Source organism: Scyliorhinus torazame, chromosome 19 (assembly GCF_047496885.1).
Source record: "Scyliorhinus torazame isolate Kashiwa2021f chromosome 19, sScyTor2.1, whole genome shotgun sequence".
Classification (NCBI taxonomy): Eukaryota; Metazoa; Chordata; class Chondrichthyes; order Carcharhiniformes; family Scyliorhinidae; genus Scyliorhinus; species Scyliorhinus torazame.
This window is the reverse complement of record NC_092725.1, coordinates 53796941-53824045: the sequence shown is the minus strand read 5'-3', so window position 1 is coordinate 53824045 and position 27105 is coordinate 53796941. Positions and strand designations below refer to the sequence as shown.

At 46.1% G+C, this 27105-nt stretch overlaps 1 protein-coding gene across 1 annotated transcript in view; it reads right to left on the bottom strand.

Moving 5' to 3' along the window:
* Positions 1-27105, bottom strand: part of LOC140395956 (uncharacterized) — a 193072-nt gene that overhangs the window by 150316 nt on the left and 15651 nt on the right. The window contains exons 6-11 of the mRNA XM_072483985.1: positions 16499-16684; positions 14616-14834; positions 12114-12233; positions 11101-11295; positions 3500-3598; positions 1052-1234 (exon numbers count right to left, since the gene is read on the bottom strand). Coding sequence (XP_072340086.1) covers positions 1052-1234; positions 3500-3598; positions 11101-11295; positions 12114-12233; positions 14616-14834; positions 16499-16684 — 1002 coding nt within the window. The remainder of the gene's footprint in view (positions 1-1051; positions 1235-3499; positions 3599-11100; positions 11296-12113; positions 12234-14615; positions 14835-16498; positions 16685-27105) is intronic.

Genomic DNA, 27105 nt, shown 5'->3' with positions numbered 1-27105 from the left:
CCCCATAACCCAGTAACCCCACCCAACACTAAGGGCAATTTTGGACACTAAGGGCAATTTATCATGGCCAATCCACCTAACCCGCACATCTTTGGACTGTGGGAGGAAACCGGAGCACCCGGAGGAAACCCACGCACACACGGGGAGGATGTGCAGACTCCGCACAGACAGTGACCCAAGCCGGAATCGAACCTGGGACCCTGGAGCTGTGAAGCAATTGTGCTATCCACAATGCTACCGTGCTGCCCCTAATTGAGGGACATGATTGAGATGTATAAAATTATGAGGGGCATAGATAAAGTAGACAGGGAGAAACTTTTCCCCTTGGTATAGGGGGTCAAAGCTTTAGGGGAAGGGGCAGGAGGATTAGAGGGGATGTGAGGAAAAATGTTTTCACCCAGAGGGTGGAGGGAGTCTGGAATTCTCTGCCTGATGGGGTGGTGGAGGCAGAGACCCTCATAACATTTCAGAATTATTTAGATGCGCACTTGCGATGCCAAGGCATACAAGGCTATGAATTCTGTGATTCTGTGAAGTATGCCTCTTAAGTCTCAGTCATAGCTCAGTTGTCCTACTGTAGTACTGTAGCTCCTGAGTCGGAAAGTTGTCCGTACAAGGCCCACTCCAGAGCCCTGACATGGTAGTGCAGCTTTGAGGGAGGGCACCAGTGGAGCTGTCTTTCAGACGATCCAATGACAAATCTCTGCCTTTAGGTGCATGTAAAAGATCCCACAACACTATTTCAAAGAGGAACAGGGAACCTCTCTCTGGTGTCCTGGCCAACATTCATCCCTCAGACCATATCGCTAAAATAGATGATCTGATCATTCTCACATCATTTTGTGTGAGATCTTGGCGTGTACGAATTGGCTGATGTATTTCCTAGATTACAACAGTGGTTGCATTTGAAAATGAACTTAATTGGTTGTAAAGCGGCTTGGGATTTTCGAAGATCATGAAAGGGACAAGTTATGTTTTCACTTTTCTGTGAATTTTACAGAAATCTAATATCTCCCCAGGTCGCTGAGAGCTGATTGCCTTCACGTCTTACCTGTGATCAGTGACTCTGTATTGGCTGAGGCGAGGCTGACAGTGTGGACAGTGCTGGGTCTCCCAATACTGTAATAGTGCAGACTGCAGTCCCTCAGAGCACTCACACTCTGAAGCGGGGCCCACGAGATCACAGCACTGGTGGTGGAGATGGATGTTAAACTCAGAATCCCTGGAATCATTTCTAAAGACCAAAACAAAAAGTCGTTAAGCTCAAGGGCTCCATGCGATCACTGCAGGAACAGAAATTTGTGCTCACGGCTGCAAAGTAAGCTGTTATTTTCCAGATCACCCTTTAAAAACCAGGAGTAAATGAAAGTCTGACAGAAATTTGTTTTCCTTTATCTTTTTCTAGAGTGGGTTAATTCACAGCTGATCAAAAATCTCTTTCCTCTGCCTCACTCAGTGGCTATTGTGCTTGTGGAGTTAAGTTAAGGTCTTCAGCGAATGGATGATAATCTGGTGTTTGGATTTCCCCCTTCTATCCCGTCAAATCTCTCATCCCACTCGGCGCTGGTGGAGTTAAGAACGGACAGGATGCTTAATGAGTCACAGTATCCGTGAAGTAGAGAATTTTACCCCGGTGATGACAGCCTATTCACACATGGGGAGGTATCTTTGGGAAACTTGAAACTGTTCTCCCACCACTGAGGGGGCATTTGAACAGAGAAAGAGAGGGAGGAGAGGAGGTGGGGAAAACTCTGGTGGATATTTTTCCCCTTTCCTAACCCTGCGACTGCTTTAGCACCTTCAGCAGAGATCGTGGCATTATACAAATGTACAGCATGGGAAGAGTTAATGTTATGTTAAGCCGAGCCACTAGAGGGAGCTAAGGAACAGTACTATAAATAGCACTGGATCTTGGGCTCGGGGAGGAGACTAGACCTGGAGCTGACAACGTCAAGATTCATAGTGTATTGCAGAGTTAGTTAAGATATAATTGTTATAGGTAGTAGATAGAGATAGTGTTAGTGAGTGTAGTTTAATTTTTACATGTATGTTTGTTATTTAGAATAAGTGTCAAACTCAAATTTAGTAGTGTTAATAAAATTAGTTCAGTTCTTCAAGAGAGCTTCGTGTATCTTTGTGATCACTACACCTTCCATTCTGGAAACCCCTCACAAAAATCACCACATGGTACCAGGTTGTGTATTCCCAAAAAGCAAGCAGCAAGAAAGTCAGATCAACCCACTCCGAACATGTGGTGGATATAAGGTGGGATGAACGGGGGCTTAACAGCCCACTGAACAGACTAATTGAGCTATCAGGGAAGCTTAATATTAACAGAATCAGCAACTTTCCAGGGCAGAATCTGCATTTTGTGATATCAATTCAATGTTTTTGTGTTCTTACATAATTACTGTGTTCACCATTTTAATGAAGGTACAATTACGAACAGCACTGTTACTGTTAAACTGTCCCTCACTGGTAAGGGTTACAGCAACCACAATGTCGATAGTCTAACTGCAGTACAGCCACAAAACAGTCCAGATGATAAAGAACATTGTGAAGGAGCTGCCTTCAACCATCCCCACTGACACCAACAACAGGACACTCGTCACCTTCACCAACTGGGCTCAGATCTATGCCTGGGCTCTTGTTCAGCTCATTCATTGTGAACTGGAAATGATTGGATACACTTCAATGCAGAGCTCATCACACCTCTCTCCTTTCTGGGGGATGCAGAGGAAAGCTGGTTCATTCCTATCTCCAGCTGGCTGACCATAGATCAATACTGGTGTCACTACAGAAGATATCTACACTGCAAAGCCCTGCCCTCTGTAAGGTGCAGATAGACAGATGACCAGCATGGAAAGTATTTCTCTCAGTGTCTTCATACAGTATACGGAGGAGAATTCAAGTCCAAGTCCTGAGGGAAAATTCTTCAAGTTCCCTGTTCACAATGACAACTAAAATATATTTTCATGCTAAGTTTGCTCTGTTGCTCTTGCAAAGCAACCTGTGGACATCTTCCCTCTTGGCCTGATTAACTAATTTCATAGAATCCCTACAGTGCCGAGAAGGCCATTTGGACCATCGAATCTGCACCGTATCTAGGGCCATGGCCCTGCCCTACTCCTGTAACCCCACCTAACCTTTTGGACACTAGGGGGAAATTTAGCATGGCCAATCCACCTAACCTACACATCTTTGGACTGTGGGAGGAAACCGGAAAACCCAGAGGAAATCTATGCAGGCACAGGGAGAAAGTGCAAACTCCACACAGATACCCAAGGCCGGAATTGAACCCGGACCTCTGGTGCTGTGAGGCAGCAGTTCTAACCAATGTGTCACTGTGCTGTTTTCCACTGAGCTACTTTGACCCTCCATGTCCAATTCTGCTTCGCATCAAGATGTCCACAAACACTGGCTTGAATTGTGGAGAACTGTCTGACAATACTGTACATTGTGGAATAAGTTAGAAAACTAGAGAGTGGGAAAAGCTCACCAGAGTAGGTTCTGAAGGTGAAAGGCCGAGTGGTCACCAGGCCATCTGAGGAGGTGTTTACCTGGATCACAGTGGTACACACCGTCAGGGAGCCCAGACCTGCAATTAAATACACATTAGTCACCCAGACAACATAAAAAACACAGGAAAAACAACTTCCATAAACATACCTCTAGGTTTCTCTGGCATCTCCATGATTCACTATGTTGTAATGTGGGATTGAACCACACAGAATTGGAAGGTCCAATGATCCATCTGTTCCCCTGGCCAGTTTACAAACTCAGTAAACCTGAGCTTCTTGTATCCAAACTTCACACATCACTCCTGTGATCACGAGATACTAACTCCGCATCCAGTAACACCTCCATTTTAACATTCACATCCTTGTTTTTAAACCCCTCACTGGCCTTGAAATTCCCCACCTTTATATTCTCCTCCAGCCGCCAGCTTTCTGAGATATCTGTGTGACTCTCATTCAGGCGCCTTGAGATCTTCAATTTCACTTGCTTCACCATTGGCAGTGCACCTTCAGCTGCCCAGGCGTTAGCACTAGAATTCCCTCCTTAAATCTGTCCTTGTCTCTCCTCCTTTAAAACTCTCCTTAATACCTACCTCATTGCCCAACCTTTTGGTTACTTGTCCTGACCACCTCCCCTCTCCCCCCCTCCCACCTTCCCGTCGCTAAATCCCCGACATAGCGATGCACCGACTAATCATGGAGGGGGGGACTTCAACTGTGTACAGGACCCAGTGACTGACAGATCAAACCCCAAAACTGGGAAAAACTCAAACATGGCAAAGGAACTTGGTTGTTTTATGGAACAGATGGGGGCGGTGGACCTTTGGAGGTTCACCCACCCAGGGGAGAAGGTGTTGTCCTTCTCCCCAGTACATAATGTATACACCAGAATTGACTTCTTTGTGGTGGGGAAAACGGTGCTTCCGGGGCTAGACAAAGCAGAATACTCCGCAATTGTGATCTCCGACCACACTCCACATTATATGGACGTGAGGCTGAAGACGGGCAGGGCCCAATGTCCCACATGGAGGTTGGGCATTGCCCTACTAGCAGACAAGGCCTTCAACAAAAGGATATCCGCAGGCCATAGCAGACTACACGGCGAGCAATCAAAACGGGGAGGTTTCACCCTCCACGCTCTGGGAAGAGCTAAAGGCCGTAATAAGACGGGAAATTATCGCTTTCAAAGCGCGAAGAGACAGGGAGGAAAGTACGGCTAGGCTGCAGCTGGTGACTCCATACTGGAGGTAGATCGTAAATACTCCGAGGCCCCGACCGTAGAGCTCCTGGCGGAGAGGAAAGAGCTACAAAGGAACTTTGATCTGCTCTCCACCAGGAAAACAGTGCTTCAACTCTGCCAGACACGGGGGACCCTATACGAACACGGAGACAAAGCCAGCCGCCTGCAGGCACACCAGCTGAGAAAGCAGGCAGCCACCAGAGAAATTGTGCAAATTAGGGATACCAGAAGCTCATTGGAAACAAACCCAGAAAAAGTCAACAAATCCTTCGAGGCCTTCTGCAAAGGGATGTACACCTCAGAGCCCCCAATGGGGGAGCCCGGGATGAAACGGTTCCTTGATGGACTGGACGTGCAGTTGTGGGGGAGGGCAGAAAACGGGGCCTGAAAGCACCACGAACACTGGGAGAGACCATTAGCTCTATGCAGGCGGGGAAGGCGCCGGGGCCAGGCTGGTTCCCGGCAGACCTCTGCAAAAAATCTGCGACTGCCCTGGCCCCGCACCTGCGGGAGGTGTTCATAGACTCGCTGGCTAGGGGCACACTGCCACCTACACTAGCACAGGCCTCAATCTCGCTGATACCTAAGAAAGATAAAGACCCAACGGATTATGGGTCATACAGACCCATCTCATTACTAAACACAGATTCCAAAATACTGGCCAAAATCCTAGCCAAAAGGCTAGAAGGCTGTGTACCAGAGGTGGTCGCAGAGGACCAGATGGGCTTTGTCAAAGATAGACAGCTAACCTCAAAGATCAGACGCCTGTTGAACGTGATAATGACCCCATCTGGGGAGAGAACACCAGAAGTGATTGTCTCCCTGGACACAGAAAAGGTCTTTGACAGAGTCGAGTGGAAGTACCTCATAGAGGTACTGGAGCGGTTCGGGCTCGGAACAGGGTTCACCTCCTGGGTAAAGCTCCTATACAACGCTCCCATGGTGGGCGTATGGACCAACAACACCAACTCCCGATACTTCCAGCTGCACAGGAGCACCAGGCAGGGGTGCCCGTTGTCCCCGCTGCCATTTGCCCTAGTGATCGAACCATTAGCGATCACTCTCAGAACAGCAAAAAACTGGAGGGGGATCCGAAGGGGAGGCAGAGAGCAGAGTCTCGCTCCATGCAGATGACCTGCTCCTCTACATCTCTGACCCACAGAGCAGCATGGACGGAATCATCGTGCTCCTGAGAGTCCGGTGCCTTTTCGGGCTACAAACTCAACATGAGCAAAAGCGAGATCTTCCCATACACCCACAAGGAGGAGGGGCAGCATTAATGGGACTGCCGTTCAAACAAGCCCAATACAAATTCTGCTACCTGGGGATCCAAATAGCCCATGTCTGGAAGGGGATCCACAAATGGAACCTCACCAGTCTGACAGAGGAAGTCAAAAAGGACCTGCAAAGATGGAACACACTCCCACTCTCCCTCGCGGGGAGAGTCCAGACGATCAAACTGAACGTGCTGCCCAGGTACCTCTTCCTACTTAGATCCATTCCGATCTACATCCCCAAGGCCTTTTTCAAAGCACTAGACAAACTAATCATGGCGTTCGTATGGGGGGTGCGGGGGGGTGAAAGAACTCTAGGATCCCAAAGAAGGTCTTACAAAGTCCAGGGGAGGGCTAGCCCTCCCAAACCTACAATTCTACCACTGGGCGGCAACGGCCGAGCGAATAAGGGGATGGATCAAGGAGCCAGAAGCCGAGTGGGTGCGCGCAGAGGAGGCATCCTGCAAGGGGACCTCCCTCCGGGCCCTCGCCATGGCAGCACTCATATCCCCACCCAAAAAACACTCCAGCAGCCCACCTTCCAGTCCTGGAACCAACTGCAGCAGCAATTTGGCCTAACCAAAATGTCGGACAAAGCCCCCAACTGCAACAACCATAGGTTCGCACCAGCGCTGACTGATGCCACCTTTAAAAAGTGGGGACAGGACGGAGGGACACTGACAGTCAGGGGCATATATACGGACGGTAGGATTGCAACACTGGACGAAGTGTCTGAGAAACTCCAGCTAGCCAGGGGGAATGAACTAAAGTACCTGCAACTCAAAAACTTCCTACGGAAAGGGACAAGGACGTACCCACAGCCGCCACAACAGCCATTACTGGAGGAATTACTTGACGCGAACATCCTAGATAAAGGAAACTGAAGCGACATGTATGAACGACTGGTAGAAAGGACAGACACCGTACTGGACGCAACAAGAAAGAAATGGGAGGAAGATTTGGGGATCGAAATAGGGTGGGGACTCAAGCAAAGCACTGCAACGGATCAACTCCACCTCCACGTGCGCAAGGCTCAAAGTGATACAGCTAAAAGTCGAATGAGTAGGTTCTTCCCGGAGGTGGAGGGTAGATGTGAATGGTGCCAAGGAGGACCAGCCAACCACGCCCACATGTTCTGGTCTTGCCCCAGACTTGTTGGGTGTTGGGTACTGGACAGCTTTCTTTGAGGCAATGTCCAAAGTGGTGGGGATGAGGGTGGAGCCATGCCCGAAAGTGGCGGTCTTCGGGGTTTCAGACCAGCCAGATCTATTTCTGGGGAGGAGGGCAGATGCCATTGCCTTTGCCTTCCTGATCACCCGCTGTAGAATCCTGTTCGGCTGGCGGTCAGCAGCACCACCCAAAGCTGCAGACTGGCTGTCTGACCTCTCGGAATCTCTCCAAATGGAGAAAATCAAATTCGCCATCTGAGGGTCGGTTGATGGCTTCCACAGAATGTGGGAGCCATTCACCCAATTGTTCCGGAACACCACTGGTCACAGCCCTCCAATTAGAAAAGCATCCTTCCATTGCTACTCTCTGCCTTCTATGACCTAGCCAGTTCTGTATCCACCTTGCCAGCTCACCCCTGATCCCGTGTGACTTCACCTTTTGTACCAGTCTACCATGAGGGACCTTGTCAAAGGCCTTACTGAAGTCCATATAGACAACATCCACTGCCCTACCTGCATCAATCATCTTCGTGACCTCCTCGAAAAACTCTATCAAGTTAGTGAGACACGACCTCCCCTTCACAAAACCATGCTGCCTCTCACTAATACGTCCATTTGCTTCCAAATGGGAGTAGATCCTGTCTCGAAGAATTCTCTCCAGTAATTTCCCTACCACTGAAGTAAGGCTCACCGGCCTGCAGTTCCCTGGATTATCCTTGCTACCCTTCTTAAACAGAGGAACAACATTGGCTATTCTCCAGTCCTCCGGGACATCCCCTGAAGACAGTGAGGATCCAAAGATTTCTGTCAAGGCCTCAGCAATTTCCTCTCCAGCCTCCTTCAGTATTCTGGGGTAGATCCCATCAGGCCCTGGGGACTTATCTACCTTAATATTTTTTAAGACACCCAACACCTCGTCTTTTTGGATCTCAATGTGACCCAGGCTATCTACACACCCTTCTCCAGACTCAACATCTACCAATTTCTTCTCTTTGGTGAATACTGATGCAAAGTATTCATTTAGTACCTCGCCCATTTCCTCTGGCTCCACACATAGATTCCCTTGCCTATCCTTCAGTGGGCCAACCCTTTCCCTGGCTACCCTCTTGCTTTTTATGTACGTGTAAAAAGCCTTGGGATTTTCCTTAACCCTATTTGCCAATGACTTTTCGCGACCCCTTCTAGCCCTCCTGACTCCTTGCTTAAGTTCCTTCCTACTTTCCTTATATTCCACGCAGGCTTCGTCTGTTCCCAGCCTTTTAGCCCTGACAATGCCTCCTTTTTCTTTTTGACGAGGCCTACAATATCTCTCGTTATCCAAGGTTCCCGAAAATTGCAGTATTTATCCTTCTTCCTCACAGGAACATGCCGGTCCTGAATTCCTTTCAACTGACACTTGAAAGCCTCCCACATGTCAGATGTTGATTTGCCCTCAAACATCCGCCCCCAATCTATGTTCTTCAGTTACCGCCTAATATTGTTATAATTAGCCTTCCCCCAATTTAGCACATTCATCCTAGGACCACTCTTATCCTTGTCCACCAGTACTTTAAAACTTACTGAATTGTGGTCACTGTTACCGAAATGCTCCCCTACTGAAACATCTACCACCTGGCCGGGCTCATTCCCCAATACCAGGTCCAGTACCGCCCCTTCCCTAGTTGGACTGTCTACATATTGTTTTAAGAAGCCCTTTTGTTTTATTGTTTTAACAGCAGCAGCAAAATAAGTTTTGAAATGCAGATAGCCTTTATCAAACAGGTGTTAAGAAAACAGCTTGTAACAGCTCATGCTGTAAAACTGATGCCTGTCTTTCAAGTTAACGCAGATTGAACTGTTAGTTACATGAAGGGAAACAATATTTGCAACTTCTTTGAAGTTAATTATTTTAGTAAGCAGTTATTAAAGAATTGCCAAGATCTTCAGTTGAATTGGGTGACAAATGTTTAGGTGTGAAATCCTGCTGATACCAAGTGAATATGAGAAGCCGGAGAAGACGTGCCCACAAGAGCACAGGTTAGCCCCAAATCGGAATCAGAGTTCTGACAAGCTAAGGGCACTATTTGGTAATAAAGCAACTTTAGAAGTGATAGGAACCAGACGTAACACCCCTCTAGGATCAAAGCACTTTTAAACATTGCAAGGGAAAAAAATGTAATTTAGAGTTCGATGAGCTAAAGTCATGCTCAACATTAATACATTGTCGTGTTAGAAGTAATTAAGATTAAAGGTACATTGACCAATCAAGAGCAAAACAAAGTTATTTTCCGATAATGTCATATAAACTTAATAACTGCTAGAAGGGAAATATAAACCCTAAATCGATTGCAGCCAGCAGAGTCAGCTCTCATAGCTGCCCACGGTCATGGGAAGGATAGAACACAGAAACCGAGCAGAACAGCGAAACCATCAGGGGAAAACCAAAAGATAAAGAAGAGAGATTGTCAAGGTAGACCTGAAGGTCTTTTCAACCAACCAGGAGAATCCAGAAGCAAGATCTTTTTACTTTTCTGTAAAGGCAGTGATTTTATCTTTGAAAAGAAAATAAATAAATAAAATAACTTTAAGTTTTATCCTGAAAAAGTGGTTATTACAAAGTCTACTTTACATACTGAGCAACGCGGGACCCGGGCTACCAAGTGGTAAATAGATGAAATCTTCGATGAAGATATGGGTTATACCGGGGGATAACTTGAAATTATAGATTGACCCGAGTAGCACCCACCTAAGTCTGCATAGGAGTCAGGGAGTGAGAATCCCTGTTCACCATTTAGAATGTCGACCCTTTTTGGTATAGGGGGAAGTCTAAGATTAGTGATGAGTTTTTTTACTTCACGTGAGAGGGGGAAAAGACCTGGGGGGGGGGGAGGGGGGGGGAAACGACAGCTAAACCTAAGAGAAAGGAAAGGTGAACTGCAGGGAAGGAGAAGGGGGAGGGGGAAGGGAGGGAAGGGGAGCAGAGGGGGGGAATACAGGGAGAAAATAGGGAAGGAGGAGGAGACAGGGAACAACAGAGGGGAACCAGAGGAGGGGGGGGGGGAGGCGAGGGAATGAAAGCCGGAGGGAGAGCACAGGAAACGACAACAACCAAAACACAGTAACAGAGAGCAAGAAAATACGGGGGAAAGATGGGACAAACGGCCGAAGCGGAGGTGAACGCGCAACAACAACAGCAGTGAAAACCGATCGGGAGAAGCAAGCAACAACACCAGATCCATCCTCGTATTGCTCTCTCTGTATTGGATACAATTATTGTAATTGCCTCTCGGGTACCCGAATGTATATATATCTCCCTAGTTCCCCCCCTCCCCACACAAACATGTTTCTACTTATTTGTTAAACGTGATTTTGCTAACTGTATAGAGTTGCTGTTTCTGAGCTGGTGTACAATATCTTACCAGTTTTTGCTATTTTATTCTGTGTACATAACTGTAAATATATTATGCTCCAAAACCCAATAAAAAAAAATAGTTGAGTTGGAGCATTGGGGGGCGGGGGGGGGGGGGGGTCGGAGGCTGCAGTGGGGGGTCTAGATATCCGGGCGCCATTTAAAAAAGAGATGCCGATCTCTTCCTGCACTGGTGAGCGGTTACAGCACATTTCACAGACCAGGCCTGGAAGTGTCCGCTCATCGGGATACACTTGTCCCGCTGGCTGCGCAACCCCCCCCCCCCCGCCACCCTACCCCCGCCAGTGGGTTTCCCAGCGGCGTGGGTGGTTTCACAAGCGGTGGGAAGTTAGAATACCGCTGCCAGCGAGCGGCGCGTTGCCTAGAATCACGGCTGAGAGACCGGAAAATCCGGCCCCAGGTTAATGTTGCTCCTTTGTTGAAAGAAGACCGCAGTGAGCTCAGCATTGTCCAAGGACAGAGAAATCTAACTGAGATCTGAAATACTTACCGGGTAAAACTAAACTGGTGGCGTTTCCAGGCTGGTAACTTTGCAGCTGGAGGATCCCATTGGTGTGGTTTGTGCAGTTTGTGTTAATCTGGTAGTTGAGAATGACAGCTCCTGGTATAGGCACGGTCATCCATTTCAGTGTGACATTGGGGCCTGTGACATGGGCCCTCACAGTGTGGACCATGTTCCTGAGGTCTGGAGAAGAAGTGGAGAGGAAGCAATAAATAATACAGATAGATCTTACTGCAATGCAAGGTGTGTGTGGCTAGAACAAACTTTGACCATGAGTGATTAATGTGTATCTATAGGACCTGATAATTATTGAGAGGATTGGAAGAGAACAGGAATTTTTAGGAATTAACAAGGTCTCCTTGAATAAAATAAAATAGTGCGGGTTCTATTCTCGTACCGGCTGAGGTTATTCATGAATACCCCGCCTTCTCAACATTGCCCCTCACCTGAGGTGTGGTGACTCTCAGGTTAAATCACCATCAGTCAACTCTCCCCCTCAAAGGGGAAACAGCCTATGGTCATCTGGGACTATGGCAACTTTATCTCTTACCAATCATGGGCTTTAGCAATCTGAAGGTCTGTTGTCTATGAAAAATAAATCTATATTTCTTTACAGTTGAACAACGAGCGAAGTAAGGTTGCCGGTATAAGTTCGATAGCAGGAGAGAGAAGAATCCACAGCCCATCCTGTACTTTATGGGCCTATCACATTCATTGAAGCCTATTCCATGTTCACAAACATGTGTTCATTGGATGAATGTTGACAGAATTAGAGGGAATGAGGGTGATTAACAGGAAGTTTTCAATTCCTTGAGTGGTCTTGAACTCCTGACTTCCTGACACTGAGCTGAGTGTGTCATCCGATGAGGTATACACACGAGGATTCAGGCTCTGTGTAAACTCCAGGATGCAGCTCAGGTCCATTAGAATCCAAATAGAAAATGTTTCAGTATAAAAATTGACTTGTGTGGAGATAAGTGGATGTACTGGGGCAGCCTTACCGTAACACCTGGTGCCTGATCTCCTCCAGCCTGGTTTGCAGGTACATGCCAGGTACCCGGAGCGGTCTGTGCTACACACTGCGTTTACATCACAACTCAGGTTGTGGCAGAGGCTGGGCACTGCAATATGGAGGAGACACAGGAATATCAGTGTGAGAGCACAGTGAAGGGCTGGGTGGGGACATGGATCTGCCCCGAGTCAGAGTAAAACTTTCCCTTCCCCCTCCCATTGCAAACACACTTTCATTAAATCAAGATTCCATGTCATGAAAATAATTCTGGGGATAATTCTGAGTTTTGGTCAATGGAATAAAGCTGACATCATTGTTTCAGTCACACATTATAATTCATTCTCCCATTGATTTAGCTGAAAATGGGGAAAGATGTACCATTTACAGTTGAAAGGACTTCGCTGAAGGTCAGTGCCCTCCCAAATGCTTTCACTAGATATGCAGCTAAATGAAGATTTTATTTGTTGAGGGTTGAGCTGGAATTTGAAACACGTTTAACCTAAAAAATACTCCAATTCTCAGCAGAGTGACCTCCGAGTGTCCCTTCTCCTCCCTCACACATCCTGGGGCGTATGTCTACACAGTGATGCTGGTCTCTGATGTGTAATATTAAGGCCCTATTAGTAAAATAGAGCACTAACAGAGTAGACTTGCCCCTAATTTAAAAGAGAGAGAGAGACAGAGAGAGGGAGTGTGACATTGAGCCAACATTAGTGATCCCCATGATCACAGATGTGGACGGAAATTCTGGAGATCAGGAAAGGTGATTCTCACCAGAGAGGTCACATTTCCCGATTTTCCCAACCCCTCATCGGTTAGGTCCACAAAGCCAGCACCCCCGTCACTGATTCCCCTGTAACTGAATATTCAAACGTCGGTGAGATTTACAACAAGTCGAGAGGACCCCCTCATGAAAAATGAAAATTGCTTATTGTCACAAGAAGGCATCAAATGAAGTTACTGTGAAAAGCCCCTAGTCGCCACATTCCGGCACCTGTTCGGGGAGACCGGTACGGGAATTGAACTGTGCTGTTTTGGTCTGCTTTAAAAGCCAGCTCTTTAGCCCTGCGCTAAACCAGCCCCTGCTAAACCGCAAAGGTAAGTATAGCCACTGGGGGACAGGGTCATGCCCAGTCAGGGACCTGGCATTGGTTGTTACTGCCAGGTTGGCACTAAGGGATGGGTTCCCTATATGTGTTTTGGGGCGGTGGTAGAGGGAGGCAGTCGCCCGATGCGTGCAAGGCCTGTAGTGGGGTGATGGAGTCACCTGATGGCTAAGATTGGGGGGGGTGGATCCGTGCCCCAAAGTTTGCGTTGTGGGGTGGGGGGGTGGGGAAGAAAGCCCATCACATCTGCTGGAGCGGGGTGCCAATACTTGTGAGAGAGGTCTGAACGTTTACGTGGGCAGGGGGCTTGGGGGCACTCAGTGTGTGCTTTGAACAGGGTGCCCGTTAAAGATGGCACCCCAATCTCTGTGGAGACTGCCTTGGCGGCTCAATCAGGCCCGCCCCCCACCCCCCCAGAGCGATGGCGTGTGCATGAGGAATGAGATGCAAAGAGGCGAAGAGGAAGAGATGCCGAGGCAGAAGGTCCTGGATGTGATCTAATGCCCGTGTCCCGCCAGAAACGGAGCAGGACGCAGCCGGAGTGGCTCCAGTCTCGCACGGTTAAGTGAGTTTAATAACCGGATCTAACTGGCTCCCGGCATCTATCGGCCTCCTCAAGGAGGCTCCAACTAGGCACTGATTAGTACTGGTCCACATAAATGTGGACCTGGCTGAACGGCACCGGGGGCGGGGAGTGTGGGGGGAGGGGGAGGGGGGGTTCCCAGGCCATTGGAGGCCCCTGGGTGGTCAGGGGCAGGGTGGCAACCTGGCTCTCCCGCTGACATCCGGGCGCCTTGGCACTGTGAGGCTGGCACCTTGACACTGCCCATGAAAGCAGGGATGAGTGAGGGTATGAAGGGTGGGGGGGGGGGGGGGGGGGGAGTGAAGTACAGGTATGAAGGAGCCTCCGCTAGGTTGGGGGGGGTTGAGAGGTGGGGGTCTGGAAAGGGGGGTTCTGTAAGGGATCATAGGAAGACCTGAAAATGGTGGCCCTCAGCGACTTCACAGTGGGGTGTCCTCAGCTTGTGGGGGGGGCGGGGGGCTGTGGTCAGGCAACAACAGCTGCTTTGGATGATCACATTTTTCATCCTTACTTCACTCGTGAATAATATTTTCTCGATTTGGGGTTTTCGACATTTAGCGTAACCTCGTATTTTGGTTCTGTCCCGTTTGGGCCCATTCAACATTCCAGGGAGATTATTCAACTGACAATAATGGGCCGTGTCCTGTCGATGGGACATGACATGTGAACACAGTTTGAAATTGTTTTATTTTACAACGCTGCTCCAATGCTTAGTTCCGATTCTCAGCTTATCTTTCATAAGTTTTGGCGAGGGCCAGAAATGGGGGCGAGGGTTTTGAGTGAAGAATTAAACAAAACTCACCCATTTCATAATAAATTTTGAACCTTGTGTTCGGCACATTTGGTCCAGAGTGGAAATGGACCCAGGCGCCGGTGCAATTGGAGAGGTGAAAGTTGGTGATGTTTAGGTGTTTCTGGGTCAGTGTGAAACGTTCGTGTCGATCGGGATCTGTTCCACAGCCAAAGGAGATGTAATCGTCCTGGGATTCCACAGATAGTGACTCCACCCTGAATCGCATTCCTGTGTGTGAATAAAAATAGGCCTGGGTTAGTGGAGGTCCCATTTCTGTAGAGTGTCTGTGGTTGACTCATTGCTTCAGACATGGGAAAGATACTGTGCATAATTCTGTTGTTGGAATCCTCATGTTGTTGGAAACATACATGTTTCAGTGATAGTTATCGTGTCTTTGAGTCCGAAGGTTGTGGGTTTAAGTCTGACTCCAGATACAAATACATCGAGCGGGATTCTCTGTCCCGGGCCGCCCAGATTCCGTTCTCAATGGGATGATAATCGGGCATCAGACAAAATAGGGATCAATGCCGTGTCCCGAACTGATCGTGATGCTCCGACCCCCCCCCCCCCCTGCTGGAACCGGGATCGAGGTCCAGGACTGCGCGCTGGCGGGAGGATTTAAACAAATTGGTCTTAATGACCTATTTACATCCATTTCCACGCCCAATACCCTACAGTCTGGCTCTCCATGATTCTTCAGTCCCCTGGGCCGAGGATCACGTGGGTGTGGATTACTTGTGGTATCTATCAGTTTGGTTCTGACATGGTGGACCTCACCAAGGGCCAAGGAGATAACCCCTTAGGGGAGTTGCCTCCAAGGTCCATCCGAGGGCCACCCTCCCCCACCCCCCACCCCCATTCCCCACAATGTACAACCTGCCCAACCCACCTCTACCAGACCATCCTCCCCCGCTCAGGGACCCCATGAATAGGGAGATCCCCACTCTGGGACACCCAGGCAATCTGGGTTTGGCGGGCTGCTTTGCAGTGCAGGGCTTCGGGGCTCATTTCTGGGTAGGAGGGGCTGGCCAGCCACAGGACTTTGCTATCAGACCGCCTGCTCAAAATGGCGGCCCGAGAGCAGGGGCCCCTTGGAAATTTCTTGTATTCCTCACAATGCATTTCATGGGGTTCGTAAATCAGTTGCAATTCTCCTCCGGTGGGGGAATAGCCCCCCAAATAGAGAATTCATCCCATTATATAGACTGATGGGCAATAGAAGCTTATATTCACAGAATCATTAATAAACAAATTATGATTCTGAGCACCATGAGGTATTGGGTCAGATGATGTAAAATATCTCATTGCTCTGATTCAAAGTAGATTGGAGTGATTTCCACGGTGACCGAGCTAATGTTTATTCCTCAACCAACATCGATAATAAGCAAATTATTTGGTCATTATCTCATTGCTGTTCTTTGGATTTTGCTGTGTACTAGTTGTTTGCTGCATTTCCTCCATCATTAATCATGAGGGGGTCTTTCATCTCCCATTTCCCTCAAGCTGGACTGACAACAGCAGTTTGGCATCACCGCTCCCAGGATGCAGTGTGACTGTGTACTCAAACTGGGGGAAACCACACAATGAGTATAGAGCGGTTTCTGGTTTCTGGAGAGCAGAGGATTGTGGGTGTTTGTGATGCCATTAATCACAGACAGTTGGGAAGATTGACGTGCCAGGTGACCAATGACAAAAGCACGCAGGGACATCAAAGTGGCAGGTGGTCATTGATCAAATCTCCCGGAATGTAAGTGAAGTAGAGTTTGACCACTCCGGGTCGGATTGAGAACCAGCTCACACTTTCCCCTCCCAAGATGCTGCCCTCTGGTGACTGGATGGTGCAGCAGTTCAATGTCTCTACTTTCACCTTTGGGAATGGGGTTTGCCATTACCTTTATATTGTCGAGTGGAGTTAGACAACTGAGCCATGTTGAAGAACCAGTACATGTCTGCACTGTTCTGGTACAGACTCGGGAAGTTATTGGACACGATAAAACCAGAAACACAGGGACAGGGATTCCCCGAAAGAGCCGGCTGACTTGCTGTTCCTGGTATAATTTCTGGTGGACAAAAGCAACCTGTAAACAGAGAAAGAAAACATGAACTGGTTCAGAAAACACTGACCCTTTGTGTTAGCTGCTCTCCTATATTCTACTGCAGTGATTTACACTTCACCAAAACAACGATTTCCCCAAGAGCCAGATAACAAACACATACAAGAAATATGCAACTTGATTTTATCCACAAACGAACACTCCCGGAACCCCAGTTTCTCAGCATGTCGTGTGGATGTTGGATGAATCACTCTTGTTATTGTATCTGTAATTTCTATTGATTCTCTCGGTGACTTTCGATCTTTCTCAGTGTTTTTTTCATGACTGTGTTAATTCAATTGTTGGACATGTATTAGGATTCTGCTCTGTAGGAAGTTCCATAGAATCCGTACAGTACAGTGCAGAAGAACGATATTCGGCCCATTCAGTCTGCACCAATCCTCTGAAAGAGCACTCTCTCTCGACCCACTACCCAGCACAATCTTTCTTTCAATCATGGATTGTGTGGACTGCGTGGCCTGGCTGATGTTAATTAGCCATTTCTGGTTGCCCTGAGAAGGTTGTGGAGGGCCACTGCCTTGAATGGCCGATAAAGGGTTTAAGAAATCAGGTTTAACAATCCAACAACTTCATGGTCACTTTAGCTTATCCTGTTTTTTTATTTGTAAATTATTTTTCCCCGAATGCAATGAAGATCTTCACTTTGACATGGTAGATCTGAATGTTGAGTCTCTGATTTATTCGGCAATTAAATGAACCAACACCTGACCCATTGCTCCTAATGAGCTCTGTGACCAACTACGCACGACCACTACCATCTAGAAGGACAAGAGCAGCAGGTGCCTGGGAACCCCACCGCCTGGAGGTTCCCCTTCAAATCACTCATCACCTTGACTTCAAAATGTATCTCTGTTCCTTCACTGTCGCTGGGCCAACATTCTGGAACTCTCTCCCTCACAGTATAATGGGTGTACAGACACCTTGTGGTGGTATGTCTATGGGCTATATCACAGATCGATTGTATACGTCCTTCAACAAGCAGGTGGCGGTGCAGACATATTATGCAGTCTCTAGGCCAAGGTCATGTGACCAATGACTCCCATATAAGAGGAGACACATCCGGCCATCTTCAGAATAAGATTGAGAGGGTAATAAGACATGGTCAGTGCTAGGTGCAGATTCCAGAGGAGGATTAAGCAGACTCCATGATAATGTGCTCTGGAACATATTATCTTACCACACGAGACTCAATAAGAGATTCTAAATAAATAAATAAATAATCTTTATTGTCACAAGTAGGCTTACATTAACACTGCAATAAAATTATTGTGAAAATCCCCTAGTCACCACATTCCGGCGCCTGTTCGGGTACACAGAGGGAGAATTCAGAATTCTCAGCTGGTATGGGAATTGAACCCATGTTGCTGGCCTTGCTCTGCATCACAAACCAGCTGTCTAGCCCACTGAGATGGATTGGACAAGTCGAGATGTTTGGTGGATTCCTTCATAAGGTATAAAAGACCAAACACAACATGGTACCAACGAGTGCTGAAGATTTAAAGGTAGTGATGGCAGTGACAACATTAGGCATTCGGCTGGAAGACCGGCCTGCTGAACTGCAGCCTGAGGTGACCCAACGTGCAAGAAAATGCTGACGCTCGAGATGGATGCACTGAGGGCTTCCTAGGCTTCAGATGTCCAGTAACGTAGGTGAGAACTGGCAGCGGTTCAAACAGCAGTTCAAACTTTAATGTTTCAGTCCTGGGCCTACAGGCCCAGCCTGATGAAAGGTGAATCACGTTGCTGCTAATGGTGGCAGGTCCACAAGCGCTCGGACTGTATAACTCGTTTGTGTTTGATAATGAGGAGGATCACAAAAAAATTGACGAAGTGATGAAGCACTTCGATAAGCATTGTTCCCCCAAGAAGAATAAATTTGAGTGCTATATGTTCCGTATGCGTACCCAGAGACCTGGTGAATCATTTGACAATTTTGTCACGGACTTGAGGCTGAAGTCCCAGTCATGCAACTTCAGCGGCCTAAAATCTTCATTAATCCGCGATCAAATTGTCTTTGGTATAGCTGATGATAAGCTTCGGGCGATATTATTGTGGGAGGAAGATTTGGTGCTGGAAAAGGAGGTGAAGATTTGCCAGATGAGAATAGGCACACTCTGCTCAAAACATTTTGGTGCCAACTCGAAAAAGAAGCCAGTGGCATTAGTGCTGTGACCCCACAAAACAGGGTCTCAGTGCGGGCGGCCATTTTAAGCGGCCGACAGGACCCGCCGCCGCCATATTGTGCCAAAAGTGTGACACACGACATATCCCATGGCAATGTCAGGCCTTTGAAAAAGTTTGTTCCAGGTGTGTCCGTGTTGGGCATTTTGCAAAACAATGTTTTGCGCATTCTAGAATGGACCATGCATGAGTGGTGTATGTACTTAATGAGATAAACATGGAAGAACAGTTTTCCATCGATCTCATCGTGGCAAGGAACCAGAAGAGTCCCAACAGCAAAGATTAAAACAAAATCGTGTAAAAAACTGAAGATAGTAAGAACTCTCCGAAAACCTTTATATCCACACTGAAATCGATGGTGATATTGAACAATTCTTTCACACGTTGTCACTTTGACTGTAAAGCAACAGCCAATCTCGTGATTCGATCTGCTTTGCAAAAGTTAAACGTGCACCGGGACTTTGCTCATCGGCTAGGGTTGATGATAGACCTCGGAACAAGAACTATGGAGACCTTCGATGTTATGCTCCATGTGGCAGACATGAAGGGCACAATACTCTTTCATATTGTTGACATGGATGTTGACTCAGTACTTGGTACTTCCCTCAAGTTTCTTCCCACAAGTCTCAAAAGACGCGCTTGTTAGGTACTTTGGACATTCTGAATTCTCCCTCTGCGTTCCCGAACAGGCGCTGGAATGTGGCGACTAGGGGATTTTCACAGTAACTTCATTGCAGTGTTAATGTAAGCCTACTTGTGACAATAAAGATTCTTCTTCTTATTGTTGTAAAATCACGTGAGTCCTTGAATCTAGTCGGGAGACTATGTGTCCGAGAAGATGGCTGGTCACTGGACCACAGTGGATCAGTTGGACTCAAGGCCACTTCAATCATTCTTCACTGAACAACAAATCATTGGCTGCACAGGCTACAAAATTGACTGGAGGAAGGGCAAAAATGTAATGATGAACGAAACCAAAGTACAAAGGTCGGAGCACTCCAAGAACAGCGACAAGAACTGTACCAAATCAATCGTTCTTCAATTTCTTCAATCCCACTGAAGTTCCACAGCGTGGAATTTTAAGCCAAGCTTTGGCGGCCAAACAAAAGGCTGATTTGAACTTGGTGCACTATTTTGCGAACAAATAATTCCGTATGCGATGTTATATTTTTCAGGTGAAATCATTGTAGACGATGCTGAATCCGATGAATCCGATCCGATGAATCTCGAAGTTGTCGACGATGATGCAGAAAGTGATGGCATGGGAGGTGAGACAGATGGTGAACACCATGAGCTATTTGCACATCTCTTTCCAGCAGCACAGATGAGGCTCCAAAGGCACGGCTCCTGTGGTTTGCAGGAAATTACGAGGTGGTCACGGGGGGCTCCCAGACCGCACTGTGGAGAGCGGGAGTTTGGAGATGGCTCATTCAGAAATTGAAGCTGCTGATACAACAGAAGATCAGCCATTGACTGAGCCAGAGACGGAAGAAGTCCTCCTGATCTTGGAAAAACTGGCCTCGGAGGTATGTGGTGACCTGTTCCAGGTCTTTGAAATGGCTCCTGTCATTTACTCCCAAACCATCGATGACATTGATGATGAATGGGAGGACATAGATGACGACTGTGATATCAGCGACTTGGATCTTGCAGTCGTAGGCAACTCTGAGACTGACCCTGAGCAAGAGCTGATGACAATTTTATTATGCAGCTCCACACACCACTCATACATTTGTGAGTTTGACGCAGTGCCTGGATCAGCTCAGCTACAGAGCAACAGTCATCTCGAGTGACGAAGAGCAAGTGAGGGATGCTCCAACAAGCCAAGAAGGGGTGAGACCTGCACCCCAAGTTCCAACCTTCCCTCAGGCACCAGAAACCGAGGTACTCCAACATGTCAGTGAGGCCGCAGAAGTCATACCACCCAAAGGTGACGCGACGCCTAAACCTCCGCAGAACTCTCAGCGCACAGCAAGAACCAGCACCACACCAGAGGCTGATACAGGAAAAAAAAAGCAGGAGACGCACCAGAATCCATCAACGTGTTCTCAAAGTAAAAGAGAAAGAGGAGAAGGCTGAAGACTGGGAGCTAGCTCATCCCGACAACAAACCATCAACGAAAACAGTCGCAAGTAGCAAACAGCATCATGCAAGGAAGCGAAAGAGAAAGCGACTAGTAACACAAGCATGGCAGTCATGCACACAGACCTTCCAAAGGCACAGTGCAAAGAGCTAGAGAAACAAGGTCCTGGCAAGTGAACCAGTCTTTGAAGAGGCTGGCAACAGCTCGAATGATCACAGAGGTGATCCTGTGAGGGAGGCACAATGATCTGTGCAAAGGAAATGGAGACTTGTCAGGCACAACATGTTTATCGGCACCTTAGTTAAACTCGTTCACTCTGTTAGCCAAATATCATGACTGTATGAAGTTTAACGTTCAATGTTGCTTGTAAAATTATGTTTTTGTGAGGAACGGGGGATGTGGTGATATACCTATGAGCTATATCATAGATGGATGATATGCGACCTCCAACCAGCAGGTGGTGGTGCAGACAAGCCATGCGGTCTCAAGACCAAGGTCATGTGACAAGCGACTCCCATATAAGGGGAGACACATCCGGCCATCTTCAGAAGAAGATTGGGAGGTTAATAAAACATACAAGTGAATTGTCATTGCTAGGTGCAGATTCCAGAGGAGTAATAAGCAGACTCCATGTTAATGTGCTCTGTATCAGATTGCTATCTTTGTCAGACGTTTTAGTTGCTGTGATATGAAGAGTCTAAAGTTCTGCTCCTTTTTCACAAACGCACATGTATTTCATTCCAACAGCCTTTGCACAAAACCCTAACTATACATGAAAATCGCTTATTGTTACAAGTAGACTTCAAATGAAGTTACTGTGAAAAGCCCCTAGTCACCACATTCGGGCGCCTGTTCGGGGAGGCTGTTCACCTGATAGAGGCCACCTGAATCCCCTTTACATATCAGTGTCAATTAATGGATACTTAACATAAATGAGACAACTAATTGCAATGTCTCTTAACCCATTACTTAACAGTCTCCCCTTGGAGAAAAAAAATAATTAGGTGAAAACAAAATTTCAAGAAACTCAAAAACACACACATGATTTCCCCCCCCCTTTTTTTTGTTTGGACGAGAAAAAAAAAAACAGTCACAGAAACAAACGCCCTTCATTAACAATATCCAAAAAGTTTCTGTGAACTCGCCCCTCTTTTCGTAAAACAGCTCCTGTCGACCCATTTAATTTTTGTTATTTCCTCTCTGTCCAACATCTGCTTCAAACTTGCAATGTCTCTCCGTAACCTCTTTTCATTGGCACTTTTTGTAGAGTGCACTTTTTCCCACAGGGATTTATTGTCAATGTGACAGTGAATAGGTATATTACCCACATCCCCTAATCCCAAAATTTCTGTCAATATCATACTTATATAAAAGGCCATATCAACCTCCTCTACAAGGCTTAACGTCTCAGCAGCCAAAGTGCTTTTTACCACTCTCCTTATTTTCTTTGTTTCCCACACAAGCAGGCAACATTTACCATTGTTCCCCAAAAGGAAAACTATAAAACCTCCTGCGCTTAAAACCCCATCACATAAATTTGCGTAGGACGCATCACTATAAACTATGAGTTTCAAGTGCCTAAGGTCACCTAAAACCGGGAACTTCAAAACACACTCCTGCATTTTTAGTTTGGCCAATGCTTTATTTGCTCTTATTATGTCTTCCACTTTGGGATCATTCATTTTTGTACTCAACTCTAAGACATCAAAACTCACGACCGGTCTAGTCTGTCTACCTAACTAGTTCAGTTGCCCAATTAAAATTCGTAGTTCTCTTTTTCTATCTTTGAAACCATTGCGTCTTTTTGTGAAACTCGGCCACGACTAATTGCTATTGGGCTGATGCTTTCCAAATAAGATTGCTGACGTAAAGTTGCCCCAAACTTAGTCTGTCCAATTTCCAGTCCAATATATTTAAATGCACCGGAAGCCTGACTTACAACCCTGAATTCTTTCCTTAAACTAGAGATTACAATAGCTTCAAAATCACTAGTCCCACCCCACAAAAAATCATCGACATGCATCATAAAAATGCCAGAAAGATTTCCTTTATAGTGGCAGTAAAACATTGCAGGATCTGCTTTCAACTGGCAACAGCCTAACTTTAACAAAACTGACCTTACCGAAAAATACCAGACTCTAGATGCATCATTTAATCCATATACACATTTGTCCAACTTCCAGAGTACCCCTTATGTGTTGGCTGCTTCTTTAGGAGGACGGAGAAAAATGTCTCTCTGGAACTGATGCCCCTGCAAAAAGGCAGCTTGTATATCTGTAGATTTGCATTCCCATGCCTTTGTGGCTAATAGAGCCAAGAAGATATTTAAAATAACCTTTCCTGCTGCAGGTGAATCTACCCTTAAATCCTGATTTAAGTTTTCTTCAAATCCCCTTGCCACAAGCCTGGCCTTTGCCTTATAAGTTCCATCCGGAAGAACCTTTTCCGTGCAAATCCATCTGTGGGATAGAGCTCTTTGTCCCCTATCCAGTACTTCCGTGTATACCCCAAATTCACTCCAACTATGCAATTCTTGTTGTTTAGCTTCTTTGATAACTTTTTCATCTAATTTATTTGAAGCCACCAAAATCTCATGTGCATGTGGGCTTCTACTCCTATTAGCATTCATAGACTTACTCACGTTCCGAGATCTTGATAAACTACGTCCCCTCTCCCGCCTGGTATCTTGTTCTGTACTGCGTCTGCTTGATCTTTCCCTTCTGCTGTGGGATGTCCTTTCAATAGTTCTCGACCTTTTCCTGCGGACCTGTTCACTATCCGATGTACCATCTGAACTGGCACTGCGTTTCTGTGCCCTCGATTTTTGAACCGTGTTCCCAATCCATTGTCTTGACTCCCTCCCATGAATGCTGTACATTCAACCAATGTTTATACTTTGCCGTGGCCTTCCCTGCTCTACTAATAACAGTTGCATCCTTCCATTGACTAGACCCTTCAGGCAAGTATGTCACTTTTGTACCAACTTTTGGCAGTTGCCCTGTCGGAAAAATGGCCTGCTCTAATTCATCAGAAGTGTTGTGTTCCTCCACAGAAACCCTGTCCATATCAGTTAATTGGTCCTCATAGTTCTGTAACACATGCGTACCAGATGACTCTGATTCGTCATGTCTGTCTGCTCTGTCTAAATTTGAAAATTTGTAATCTGTACCCATTATCCTTGTTGAATGTACCCTAACAGTTTGATTACCATGTTGCAAAATAATTGTTTTGCCATCTATGCCTATGATCTTCCCTGGGCCTTTCCATTCATTAGAATTGTCTCTCTTATAGTATACCATGCCTCCTTGCTGAAAAACGGCATCTGGTGGCCGTACGTTATGTCTTAAAGCTCTGCGAATCCTTTCAGAGACTTCTACTTCCAAAAAAGCTTTTCTACTGCTATGTAATGCATTTAAATGTTCAGCAAAACCAAAGCTAATTGTAGTCCCCTCCCAAGCTGGAGGCTGGTCATCCAAAATGGATGGAATTTTAGGATTTCTAGCAAACACTAATTGATAAGGACTATAGCCTCCAACCATCTGCAATGAATTCTTTGCGAGTACTGCCCATGCTAAAGCTGAATTTAGCCTGCAATTTGGTCGATCTGCCAAAATTTTCCGAAGCATGTCATCGATGACAGCATGATTTCTTTCACAGACACCATTACTAAATGGGCTTTCTGCAGCCGTATTCATAACTCTGATATTCATGTTTTCACACATATCCCTAAACTCATCATTAGCAAATTCTCCCCCATTGTCCGTCAGGAATTTTGCCGGTGGACCCATTCCTGTCCCTATCCATTTTTCCACGATTTGATCCAGAAATACTCTCTTTTCTTTACTTCATACAATCGTTGATTGACTAAATCTGGTTGCTATATCTACAAAATGCAAAATAAATATATTATTTGCTTTGTCCCAGATCTTAAGGTCCATGGCCACACTGTTGTTAAAATCCCTGGCCAAAGGTAGGGTTACTATCGGTCATGCTGGTGTCCTTCTGTACTTCCTACAAACTTCACAGCGGTCACTAACCTGTTCTATAAGTTTAGTATAGTCGTCATCCCTTACCCCTGCATCCTTTAATAAATTTTTGAGCCTCCGAGGAGACAGATGTGCAAATTGCCTATGCAGTTTTAATACCACAAGCTTTTTATCAGCTAAAGTCCCATTTTCAACTGCCATTAACACATCCTTAACCACTCTACTTGAAATATTATTTGTCAGTAATGGAATACAATAGTGTCCCGACTGTGTAAATTGTAAGTCCACCACCTTTCCAAAAACTGTTGCCTTATCCTGTTCCATATCCAGTTTCATGTGTGCTTTCTTCATCGACGGTCTGCTCAGAAGCAAAGGTATCTCACTTGATACAACATCCGTGCTAATGAAATGATTCACTCCGGCAATATTGCAAGGGATCACCACTCTTTTCAGCGACTTCAGAGTATTATCATCCCCAAACCTGAAACTTGTGGAACTTTCAAATTCCTTAACCTTGTTATGATTTTCAGCATTCAAAGAGTCCAGGTAACATTTTAACCAGTCAATTCCACACACAGTAGATGTGCAGCCACTGTCCAATACAGCACAGTTGAAGGATTCTGCAACCAAAACCTCATTACCGGCCTAAAACTGCTTGTTAATAGGACAATGCCTTCTTTCTGGTCATTATCTTTTTTCTCTTCTAACTCTTCCGTGTCATGTGTCGCTTCAAACACTCTATCCTAACGAGTTGGACAGTTGAAAGCATAATGGTATTGAGAGTCACATTGAAGACATTGATTTATCATGCCCCACGCATTTCTGGGGTTCATCTTCCTATTGTAGGTTCTAACTGGGTTTCTGTCTTCATAATTTCCTTGTCTCGGTCTCCTATAGTCTTGAGCCCTGTTCGTAGCCATACGATTTCGCCATCCTGTTAGTAGTGTATCTTCCATATTCTGCCTTATTGCAGGCTGACCTATTTGGGTCATCAGAGCCATCGGAATCGAATGTTTCCGCAGAAATATTTGTAAAGCTTTTGTCAACTGTTCGAATAAGGTATCCTTATCAGTAAACTGAACTCCTGTCAAAAACCAGGAGCCTATCCATGTTGCTCACTCTAGCACAGTCAAGTAATTTAAAGGCCAACACAGACTGTGGAAATTACAGGTTGTGTTTCTGCAGCCTTTTATATAGTCTGCCAAATTCCATTATATAGTCCTCCATTTTCCAGAACTTATCAAAATCCAACCATGCTTCATGTGCACTTAACAAGTCATCTTTCTTATAAATCTTATCCATATAATGTATTAAAGTCTCCAGACCTTCTTCTGAGACTAACTCTTCCAATTCCAGCTCAGAAAGCACTTTGTTTCGGATTTTGCTGCCATATGGTAGAGAAAGAGCCAATGCCATACATTGTTTTCTCTTTCCCACAGCAGTTACCTCAGTCCACATAACTACTGCACTTCTCCATTGGTCGTACAATTCCCTTTCAGAAAATAAGGGGGGATAGTCATATCCAGCCATCTTTATCCTCGGTTCAGCCATATATCCCTTTTTTTTTTCTCACTCACTCCTTGGTTTGATCTGGGAAAGTTGTATCTTTCAACCCTTCACATTTACACAGCAACCATCCTCTGCTACTAATTGTTAGACGTTTTAGTCGCTGTGATATGAAGAGTCTAAAGTTCTGCTCCTTTTTCACAAACACACATTTATTTCATTCCAACAGCCTTTGCACAAAACTCTAATTATACATCACCTGACAGAGGCCACCTGAAGCACCTTTACATATCAGTGTCAATTAATGGATACTTACCATAAATGCGACAACTAATTGCAATGTCTCTTAACCCATTACTTAACAATCTTACCACATGAGACTCAATAAAAGATTCTGGATTGGACAATTCGAGGTTTTTGGTGGATTCCTTCTTAAGGTTTAAAAGACCAAACACAACACACCTCAAGGACTGCAGCGGTTCAAAAAGGCAACTCACCACCCCTTCTGAAGGGCAATTAGGGATGGGCAATAAATGCTGTCCTAACCAGCAACGGCCACATCCCGTAAATAAATAAAATGAATTTTTTAAAACGTTGTTTTCAACAGTCTTCCACTCATAGGGAGTTGA